This window comes from Cololabis saira, chromosome 7, assembly GCF_033807715.1.
Source record: "Cololabis saira isolate AMF1-May2022 chromosome 7, fColSai1.1, whole genome shotgun sequence".
Lineage (NCBI taxonomy): Eukaryota > Metazoa > Chordata > Actinopteri > Beloniformes > Belonidae > Cololabis > Cololabis saira.
Genome location: NC_084593.1, coordinates 9,629,075 through 9,640,919, shown reverse-complemented (window position 1 = coordinate 9,640,919; position 11,845 = coordinate 9,629,075). Strand labels below are relative to the sequence as shown.

General features: G+C 37.7%; 1 protein-coding gene across 1 annotated transcript in view; it reads right to left on the bottom strand.

The window, feature by feature from the left end:
* Positions 1 to 1,109: 1,109 nt before the first annotated feature.
* The window catches only part of anxa5a (annexin A5a), a 38,168-nt gene continuing 27,432 nt past the window's right edge, over positions 1,110 to 11,845 (bottom strand). The window contains exons 8-12 of the mRNA XM_061726494.1: positions 9,387 to 9,480; positions 8,311 to 8,406; positions 8,100 to 8,158; positions 4,407 to 4,529; positions 1,110 to 1,231 (exon numbers count right to left, since the gene is read on the bottom strand). Coding sequence (XP_061582478.1) covers positions 1,172 to 1,231; positions 4,407 to 4,529; positions 8,100 to 8,158; positions 8,311 to 8,406; positions 9,387 to 9,480 — 432 coding nt within the window. The 3' untranslated portion in view covers positions 1,110 to 1,171. The remainder of the gene's footprint in view (positions 1,232 to 4,406; positions 4,530 to 8,099; positions 8,159 to 8,310; positions 8,407 to 9,386; positions 9,481 to 11,845) is intronic.

Genomic DNA, 11,845 nt, shown 5'->3' with positions numbered 1-11,845 from the left:
TTTCACTTATCCTGTGAAGGACAGAGTCATATTGATAAGTTCAGAAAACTGTTTTTTATTGTTGTGTTTTGATGTATTTGATGTAAGCCCAGTGGATATTTAAAGCTTACAGAAGGCTGCATTTAACTGCTGCTATGTCATTCCTGCAGTATTTATGCAGGTGTTTTGGTCACTGCTATTATTTGTAATATATTATATTATTTGTAATCAGCACAAATTATCTGTCCCCATATGATAAATTCCACCATCCCCCCTGATTTTATTTTTACAACTCGAGTACTGATTATACTTGATTTAAAAAATGATTTAGAACAATCCAGTTGAAGGAAAAATGTCAGTCACAACAGAAATCTTATGATGGGTTCACACTGTTGCAAACTCCTGCTGAAGCTTACCAAAGGTGTCAATATATACTTAGCTGAGCATGTTAGGAAATACGCTAACTGACCAACTGACCAATTGGTGTGACTAAAATATGGGATTGAAAAACACATAAGAAACAAATTTAGGTGGTTGAGATTATGATATTTTTAACTGAAATGTTTGTGTTTATTATTTAGCCACAGAAATAACAATCTATGAAACTTTACACTTTGCTGCCACCCTGTGGTTCATCTGAACCCATCAGTCAAGCGCTGACCTGCGGATCCTATTTGTTTAACATCTACTTCCTTCAAAGACACGACAGATGTCCAAATATGAGTCAACAAATGTCGTATAGCATCCCATTAAATATTGATCTGAACAACTTTGCAACTCAACTCTGTTTCTGTAACGTATTTGTAATTAATGAGAGCAGCAGTGTTGTTGACATGTAGGATTCAATAATTAAGCACACGTATTGTGTTCTCAAAGCAGCATTTAACACAGACACACAAGTGAGATAAACCACTAGCATTGTTATTCTGACCTGCGATAGTGCAAGATAAAATATATATTTAAATCAATCAGACACAAATAACATGACGACGACAATAACAAATATAAGTGAATTTCATGCTACAGATGGGGTCATAAGTCAAGATGTCATGCAGGTAATTCACATGTATTCCCTCTACTACAGCACACTAAAGTTAGAAGGATCAATAATCTCATATCGCATGTACAGCTTCGTCTTGCGGCTCCCCGGTGGCTCATCAGTCAGATCTGCTGAACGCGTCGTATGACCGCATTAATCATTCCCACCGCAGAGGTACAACAAGGCCTTCTGGTAGTCTCCAGTCGTGTCCTCCTGGAAAAACAAAACCCATTTCATTTCACTGACCATATGAAGGACGGTGGCTATTTCTTTCCATTGTTTTCCCGGTAAAAATGTATTATTTTCTTTTTTCCAATTGCTATTGTAAGTCACATTGACACTTAATAAAACAAGTGCAGATGAGGCTCTGGTGTCTCTGCCTCCTCCTCCCCACATGTCGACATGTCCTTGAGCTGAGAGAAAACGTCTCAAATTGCTCACGTCCTTTGTGGCAAATGTGTGTGAGCTAAACAAATGTTTAGCGTCAGTGGATCCTCACCCAGTCACATGTCTCAAGTTTCTCAGTGAATGCTACTGGCTATTTCATGGTCTGTATTTATACTGTATATTGCATTTTGACCCAAGCTACAAAGCTCTCTACATCCCCCCTGTAAAACTGCCATCCCCCCTTTCCATCCCTTATGTAATTTCATCAATGAATGTGGTTTTACTGCTATTTCAACATTTAGAGTCATCACCAGAAAAATAACACCAGAAAAATGTGACAATTTTCACCTTTTTCAGATAAATTTTCACTTGAAATAAGTAGGAAAATCTGCCAGTGGGACAAGATTTATCTTCTTATTACAAGCAAAAAAATCTTGTTCCACTGGCAGATTTTTCTACTTATTTCAAGTGAAAATATACTTGAAACAGGAGAAAATTGTTGTTTTTTCCAGTGATGAGTCTTGTTTTAAGTGTTATGAGATTTTTTTACTAAAATGAGACATTTTAACTAGAAATAAGACAAATATTCTTGTTAAGATTTTGAGTTTTTGCAGTGATCCATTTTACTTATCCTGTGAAGGACAGAGTCATATTGATAAGTTCAGAAAACTATTTTTATTTTTATGTTTTGATGTATTAGATGTAAGTTCAGTGGATATTTAAAGCTTACAGAAGGCTGCATTTAACTGCTGCTATGTCATTCCTGTGTTTTGGTCAGTGCTATTATTTGTAATATATTATATTATTTGTAATCAGCACAAATTATCTGTCTCCATATGATAAAATCCACCGTCCCCCCTGATTTTTTTTTTTACAACTCGAGTACTGCACACAACAATAGCAGAGTGGCTTCATTCCCAGAAATCAAAAAATAATTGGCCTAAATTTCACCCATATCTGTAGCTTTCTTAGATCCACATTTGGGTTTAAATGCATACTCCGGGTGAGTGTGGCTCCCTGAACGCCACACATCCACCAGACGTGGCATAATTCTTAATTTCCTATAGATATTTGGACAAAACTAATTTAATCAATTTTTGTCACATGTGGGTCATACAACACATCCCAAAATCCAAGTTTAGCGTCATTCAAGTGTCTGCTATCAGGGTTTCATGACAGGTATGTGGTGTAGTTGGATAAGAGATCAAATGGCCGACGGTAATCGACTATGACCAAATAGCTTATGCTAACAACGAAACTGCCAAAAATATGACTTATTTTCAAACTACATGGAAGAAGTTTTCATAGTTTGGTCAAAAAACTGTGGAGAACCAGCACAAAAGCCCTCTTTTGATTATGTTTATTTTGTTTAAAGGAACAATTTCAGGGATCAGAGTTAAACACTTGACCCAGCTTATTTAAGGCACAGTAAAAGGCTCGTCCTATGGTAGAGTTTTTGAGCACGGTGGGACCTTAGACACCAAAATGTTGTTCCCAATCCCTGAAATTTTGATGTGTTTCAAAATATACCCCCTTATGCTTTTCATAATGCTGTGCACATTAGATATATATTTTCTGAACATTTAAAAGATGAAAAACCTTAATGAAAATGTACTGGAAAAGACGCAACACAATTACCGGTATTGAGAAAAAATCTCTGAAGAAAAAAGTAATTTTAAGCAGAAAAGAGGGATTTTAGTATTTGAAGGAGCAGAAGTTTAATATCAGAGCACGAAGACATAATTATCTAAGATAATTATGTTGCTACAAACGTCCTGTCAGAATCTAATGAGCTCAGTTCTTGATTTGCTAAATATTAAAGATAATATCCAGGGATCAATCCTAAAGAAATATGATTTAATGTAATCACACCATGTAGAGAGGGTGTCTCCACTTGATCCTGTATCTTTTGGCTTTAAGCAGCAAACTATTAATAATTAATCCGTGATGAAGCGATTCAAATGAAAATTTAAAGCATATAACATAAAGTGTCTTTTGTTTGGTTGTTTTTTTTTTTTTAGAAGGGGCTGTCTTGCTGGTAGATAATGGCTCTGCATTGTGGAAAGATGATGAGGCAAAAATCGGTAAAAACACCTTAACTTTATCATGGTAGACTTTAATTTTGAAGATAGAGACATGAAAGTTGGATATGGTCGTGACTCACAAGTGTATCATAAAACTGTTGGATATGTGACAGTCAGGGACAGATTAGAATCTCATCCAGTAAATTCAGGCTTAATGACGACACATGTCAGTAGTTGGTTTATGTAAGAAATTCCTTTTTGCCTGGTTTTCATTAAACTCTGTAATATCAAGCTTCAACTTTTTGGGGAAAGAAAAAAAAGTATTCCCATATTGGAATTTATAATGACTCCTGAGTGAGAAGATTATTTAATTTCCATAGAATCAAAAGTACAACTAATGATGTGAGGTTTGAAAGATGGAGATGAATTGTGAACAGTTGTTTTCCAAGCTCAGCTTTGAGAATGCTCTGCATGGGGAAAACTGGCTTATATATCATATTAAATATACCAATGATTTTAAAATATTTAAACAAAATGATTACAGGGGAGAAATGTTTCAAATTGTATGATTTCCCCCACCCCATTCATTCAAAAATGATTTCATAGTGTCATTTATCTGTTCGGTCTCTGCCTTTCAGAAGTTCTGCAGGAAGATGCTAATAACTCCTTTCTAATAGGAACATCTGTTCCCAAGAGAACAGATTAATTCACTTTGGCTCGTGTGAGAAGCTGGAAAACAGTCTCATCACGCCCTGAAAGACATTAAAGTAAATCACCAGACCCCACTCTGTCACGGCACTGACACTAACAGCACACCCACACCGCACAGCCGGTGGTTTCAAGTCAAGCAGAGGGACAGACGAGTGCTTGAAGCAAACACAAGGGTGCAAACTGCTGCACATATTACATGCTAAAAACAAATCAGTGATGCAAACGCACAGAAAAGCTTTACTCTTGTTTACTGTTGTGAGCATTACCTGGATGGTGGTGTACAGAGACTCTCCATACAGCTTTTTAAAGCTTGCTCGGATGTCCAACATGTCCACCTCACTCCTCGACACCATTATCCTGGTCAGGGTCTCGTCATCCGTTCCAGCTCTCTAAACATCAAAAAATAAATAAATAAATAAAATCAGCAGCCACAGCTATTTTCATCTCAGCAAGAGTCATTTTCATTCATTCCTTCACTCCAGCTTCCTCCCAAAGTCTATGAATATGACTGACGGTTTCTTAGTGATTCTAAATCACCTGCAGCAGTGAGTGTGACTGTGCATACTTGTTCGTGCTGTTTTTCTTTTCCCTGCATTGGTTCTGTTATACATTGGTGATCTGTGCAGGTTGTAGACTGTCTATTACCCAGTGACAGCTGGGAAATGGTCCAGTCTCAACCGCACCATTCGACTGCATGGCTCTTTTTTTAGCATCTTTATTGTCTGTCTTTCCTAATTATAAGCCTCTGTATGAGGTAACTGGGTATCTATAACATTAAACTTTTAAAATGTAGGGTAATCCAATTCTGGATAGGATCATCTCTGTTGATATTTGAAGAAAAGGTCAACCAAACACAGCGCTATAGAACCTCTGTTACGTGCCACAGAGATGGGGTTTTCTGTGTCTCTGCATTTCTCTTCCACCTTCTCCTCTCCACCCTACCTACCACTCAGTCTCTGCAGGTCTGAGGTCCATAACCAGCAGCCATTCACCACCCATCTCTCATTGGCCAGCCTCTGATTCCCTGTCTCCGCCCTCCACCAATCATCTCCACCTGTGCCCTATAAAATGGCTGATTGCCAGTTCCTTCTGGTTCGCTCACAGCAAGTTGATGGCTGCTTGCTTAGAGTCCAGAAGCACACCCTGCTGTTATTGGTATTCTACTTAGTCTGGTGTAGATGCTGGGGGCCCCACGTAGGTAGACTCCATGTTTAGTCACACTAGGTAAGGGATGGTTGCCACTAGTGTATTTTACCCCACTGGTTAGTGTAGTTAGGCATATAGGCTTTTGTTTCCTTATTAGTCAGTTAGACAGAACTGTGTTTTTCCTTAGCTGCTTAATTTGTTATTTTGGCAACATCCACGTCCAGTGGTGGACAGTAACAGAGTAAATTTACTTGAGTACTGTACTTAACTACATATCCAGAGGATTTGTACTTTACTTGAGTATTAGATTTCTTTGGTACTTATTACTCTTACTTAAATACATTTCCAAGACAAATATTTTTACTTTTACTCGAGTACATTTCTAGGAAGGCTGAAAAGTACTCGTTACTTTCAGGTCTGCTCTTTTTTCTTCTTCCCTAAAATCCTATTGGACACAAGCTGTTTTTGTCAAAGGAGGAGACCTATCACAGTGCACGCTCTCCACTGGGATGTACGGAAAGCGGAAATACGTCAAGCCTCCTCAAAACGATACCGCCAAAGTAGCCTGCGTTTGTCAAGACAGAGCCGCAACAAGTCAAGACAGAGTCGCAACAATGGCTACGCCTGCGTCAGGAGAAGAAAGACAATCCGCTGAGTCGTCTGAGTCAGATAATGAGCCGGACTCGGAGCAGGGACTTTCACAAAATCCTTGGCCGTATCTTAAATCAGTGTTTGAGTTCGACCGAGTAAAAAACGAGGGCACAGACAAACCACAGACATTTACAACTTAAACTTTACAACTTAAATTAATTTAGAAAAAATATAGTAATTTACTGATGTGGAAAATAAGAAATTTACTCTTACTCTTACTCTTACTTTTACTTAAAGTAAATTTAAAAGCATTTACTTTTGGATACTTAAGTACCTTTAAAAGCAAGTACTTTTCTACTCTTACTCGAGTAATATTTTGACTGAGCTACTTTTACTTGTAACGGAGTAAATTTTGACCAGTAGTATTTGTACTCTTACTCAAGTACTGGGGTCGAGTACTCTGTCCACCTCTGTCCACGTCCCCTGGCAGTGGCATACTTTTGTTTTGTTACTTTGTTACTATTGTAAATATTGTAAATATCTTGCTGAAAATGCAGTAAAAACGAGCACACCCTTTAAAAACCCTGTGTTGTCTCAGTTATTTGCATCTTTTAATGCTTGGGTTCCCTTTTGGCTTAAATGTCATGCTATGTGACCCTTGGTTTCAACACCTGTACATGGCCTGACCAGGGGTTTCGTAACATGAAATTGGGGGCTCGTCCGGGAAATGAACTTGGGACCTCTCGCTCCCCTCTCTCTCTATCTCTCTCTCTCTCTCGTAACAACCTCCATCCCCTTTCAGGAATTTCACAATGTTTTTGTCTGTTTGTTTTGTTTTGATAGTTGAGGAGATAAGGAGATATTAAAGGATATATTCATTGAAAGTGAAAAAAAATGTTCACATAGAAACACTTTAATGCAGGGGATGTAAAGTTTAACCGAAACAAAGCAAAACCTGATATTAATATGAAGGATATCTAAATATATATGGTATAGTGGATGAATTTGACCAGAAAGTGGTCGTCATGCCAACTTTGGATTTCAGGGTTAAGGTTTTCCTGCAGATTTCCAACAAAGCTAATGTGAGATTTCAGCATCAAGATGAAAATGTTCAAGCTCGACCTCAACGTGACTTTGTCGGAGCACATTAATTAGCCTCAGCACTCCCATCTAACAATGAAAGAAAACACTCCATAGAATCTGAAACTTGGAAATAATTTGGATTTCTGAAATAAGAACAGCAAATTGGACCAAAAGCATCAACATAATAAAATATTGGCATAAAGGATCTAAATATTCATCAGGTGTGGCATCATGGTGAGTCATGCTAGATGCAGAAAGAGCAACAACTACAACCATGCTAAAGACAAAGATACTGAACACGTTTCTAACGACTTTTTAGCCACAGCATTTTAAATTCAAAGCAAATAAAGCCTCTACCTATTGCTGAAGTTGAAAGTGATGACATGACATGATAAACACTAAAGCTGTGGTAAAAGATTGAAACTATACACATTATTTTAATGACAAGTGTGTGCCAGACAATAATACATATTATTTTCCAGGGGTATTCCTGTAGACCAAAACTATTTGCGAGTCCCGGTTTTATAAGTCTACCAATGCCACACTACTGAAAAGGCTTGTTTTCATTGAAAATGGTTGAATAATATACAGGACTGTCTCAGAAAATTTGAATATTGTGATAAAGTTCTTTATTTTCTGTAATGCAATTAAAAAAACAAAAATGTCATACATTCTGGATTCATTACAAATCAACTAACATATTGCAAGCTTTTTATTATTTTAATATTGCTGATTATGGCTTACAGTTTAAGATTAAGATTCCCAGAATATTCAAATTTTTTTAGATAGGATATTTGAGTTTTCTTAAGCTTTAAGCCATAATCAGCAGTATTAAAATAATAAAAGGCTTGCAATATTTCAATTGATTTGTAATGAATCCAGAATGTATGAGATTTTTGTTTTTGTAATTGCATTACAGAAAATCACAATATTCTAATTTTCTGAGACAGTCCTGTATATCTACGTTAAATGTTAAGAACTGTGTATGAATTGAATATACTCCATGTACTATGTCCTTAGCAGAGCAACCCTAGAACATATGCATCTAAGGTTTCTAAAAGTTTATATATGACATGAAAGCAGCATAAAAGTTTATTTGCAGCAAGTTCTGACAGCATGGTTGGGTCACTAATACCTACCCGCATAGATTTATGGAGGCTCTCGGCAAAAAAGCCAGGAACACTCCTGACACATTTCACTGTGCAGACAGAATAGAGACACAAAAAGGTTCAGTGAAAGATTGAATCTGTACAACGTTAAGCTGAAATATGGAATAAAGAGGAAGCCGGGTTCATTGTCATTGTTGTGTATGATGGTTCAAGTGTTTCCAGAGTAAATTGTGGTTCTTACCAACAGCCAGCAGTAAGTTCTCCAAATTCCCAGTGGTCTCACTTTTAATGCTGTCCTCTATATCTGAGTCAGAGAGCTTCTTGTAGGCATCAAATACTAATTAAAAATGAAAATGAAAACAAATCACAGTGACACTTTGATGATGTTGTTGGAGTGAAAACAAATCCCTATTTACAATTTTAAAAAGGTTACGTACATTTTCGATTAAAGTACTTTGATTGCTCAGTTTACCTCTCTGTGTACAAGATGAGTGCAATTTCTGGTGTTTTATTGCACATCATGTTTATGGATCTCTATTACATCCTCCTGGGATCCAGCGAACTTAACGCTGGAGAATACCAATATATCTTCAAAATACCTTTTTTTTTCTCTTTTCAGAACTAGGTACCCCACAGAGGACGGTAATGAACTGCTGGGTCTTAAAAAGGATATCCACTCTATTTTATTAGCCAATATCTTACAAAATAAAGCGCTATCATCCAACAAGCAAATCCATATAAAAGCTATACAAAACACACAATTTGTATCTGCTTTATACCTGCACAGATTCATCATCACCACCTCTTATATCTAAATGGTAGATTCTTGTGCAAAAAAACCCCATCATATTAAAACTTTGTAAACCTAAAGTTTTATTGTCCATTTTCAACATGTTTTATGTAGGTTTTCTGTGTTTTTTATCACTGATCTGTTATTGCAACAGTTGCGATTAGATGCAGTCAATAATGGGCTGTTTACCACTCAAGGAAGGACTTCTGATTAGATGGCACTCTTGTCTAGACATATTTCATATGCTGCTTTTTCCGTGGCTACTCAGTTCCAGACTTTTTTGTTCAAGATCGCACTTAAGCGTTATCTCCCAGTCACCTGACTGAATGATGCTGAGCTTTATCTTGTTTTGCATCTCACTTTACTTAACATCTGTTCTCTCTATGCTTTCCCCTGGTGTCTTTATGGTGTTGGTTTTTTTTTTCCTATACAGACTATTTTGTTTCCTTGATTGTATTTGTAACAACTAACAACATATATCTCGTTTACATCATAACACTGAAATACACCGGCACAAACAACTTCACCTTTTTGGAGATGCTCTGCACTCCTGTTGCCAAGGATCATGATGAATTTTTCCTCATCTGTGCCAAATGTTTCCTCACCAGCAGCGAACAAGTCCTGTAATGTCAAAGAGTACCGTTATTGTCACACTTAAACCAAAACAGCTAAGAATTTTTTTTTCTCCCCAGTTTTCTTACTGCTGTGAGAAAAAATGCTTAAATTATTAGGGCCCGAGCACTTACAGTGCAAAGGCCTTATTGTATCTGTAGGAATTCTTTATTCTTTCTTTCTTTATTCTTTATCCTTCTGACGAAAGGAGGACCTTTTTTCCCCCCTAAACGTGCACCAAATTTCCACGCAAGCCAGGCCTGGCAAAAAATTTGATATTTAATGGTTTGCATTAATGGGCGTGGCCTAATGGCTCAACAGCGCCCCCTAGAAAACTTTGTGCCTCAAGCCCCACAATACTGTTTGCCGTACATGCACAAAAATCGGTACACACCTGTATCATGTCGCAACTTAAAGAAAAGTCTCTTGGCGCTATGGCCAGAACCGAACAGGAAGTCGGCCATTTTGAATTAATCGTGTAATGTTTGCGCAATTTATGCCATTCCTTCGGCAGTTAATACGGCCCGAACCGTAACGTGCACCCAGGTGTGTTATACATCAAAATGTGCGTCTCCATCTTGTGACTACACGCATTACTTTTCTCAGTCAAAAGTGTTACTGTGGCGACGCTAGACGCCAAAAAGCGTGCCCACCCTTCATCTGATTGGTCCATATTTGATAGTTCCCCAAAAGTCACCAAATTTTGCACCCAAGCCAGGCCTGGTGATAAATTTGATATTTCATGGTTTGCATTAATGGGCGTGGCAAAATGGCTCAACAGCGCCCCCTAGAAAACTTTGCTCTGCCATAACTTTTGAACGGGTTGTGATAAAGACATGTGGGTGGTGTCATCGGACTCGGTATTGAGTACTTGACCTTCATTGGCCTGAATTAGCCCCGCCCCTTCTTCTGATTGGTTGTCCCTATTTTCTGCTATAACTTTTGAATGGTTTGACATAGAGAGTTGTGGGTGGTGTCATCGGACTTGGTGTTGAGTCCTTGACCTTAATTGATGCAAATTGCACGCGCAAGGGCCCGTTCATCGCTGCTTGCAGCTTTAATTAGGTATGTTTCTTCTCCTATAACTATGATTTGATTGTATAACCAATTGTCACAGTCCATTTAAACATATAGTATGTGTTTTGTATTAATGATGTTTATTTTGGCTGCTTTGATCACTGAGTGCACGAACGCTGCAGCAGCACCGTTATGAGTCAAGACAGACTGGTACTATATTAATGTCTTGTGCTAATAGATACATGGGGGATTGTTCAATATTCATTTCCCATTTTAATATCATTCATGTGCCATTCCGGTAAATTACCATCCTATCAAAATTATGTAAGTGCTTTTGTTGAAAAGATTTGCAGAAGTTTCTCTGAATCACAAATATCAAATTCGCAACACTGATGTATTGTTCATTGCACAAGATTATATATTTATTGGATGTTCAACTTCTCATCTATTCAAAGCTCCTTGACTTTCCCTTTTCCCCACATTCAAATCTAGATTTTGTAAAAGTTTCACCACTTCATTTCACAAACAGGAAGGAGTGTTGGTCTTTCAGTCTGTAATCACACTCTTGATTTCTCATGCATACGAAATCGTTTTTTATTAGTATCACTAATAATCTGTCAGACAGGCCTCAGTTTGTGTGATTGGGGAGCAGCTCATCTGATGTGGTGGTCAGCAGCACAAGAACACCACAGGGGAGAGCTCTGTCTCTGCTCCTGCTCAGTCTGTTCACCTCAGGCTTCCAGTACAACACGGCAGAAGTTCTCTGATGACAAGGTGGTGGTGGGTGTATCCAGTACTGGAGTTGAGGGGGGATGAGGGGGGATGAGGGGGGATGGCATCCCCCCTGAGATAAAAACGGTCAAAATCATCCCCCCTGTAAAACTGCCATCCCCCCTTTCCATCCCTTATGTCATTTCATCAATGAATGTGGTTTTACTGCTATTTCAACATTTAGTCATCACCAGAAAAATAACTTATTTGACAATTTTCACCTGTTTCAAGTAAATTTTCACTTGAAATAAGTAGAAAAATCTGCCAGTGGGACAAGATTTTTCTACTTATTTCAAGTGAAAATCTACTTGAAACAGGTGAAAATTGTTGTTTTTTCCAGTGATGAGTCTTGTTTTAAGTGTAATAAGATTTCTTTACTAAAATGAGACATTTTCGTTTCAAATATATTTATTGGGAAACCACAAATTAAACAGAGGAATTAACAATCAACAGTTATGTTTCCTTTTTTTTTTTTAAACAGAAGGTGAGAAAAGTAATCCCTGACAGAAAGGGACAGATGACAAAAAATGAATAGCAAGTAAATAAGCAAAGCCCTGCATCCACAAAGCAGGTGAAACAAAAATGG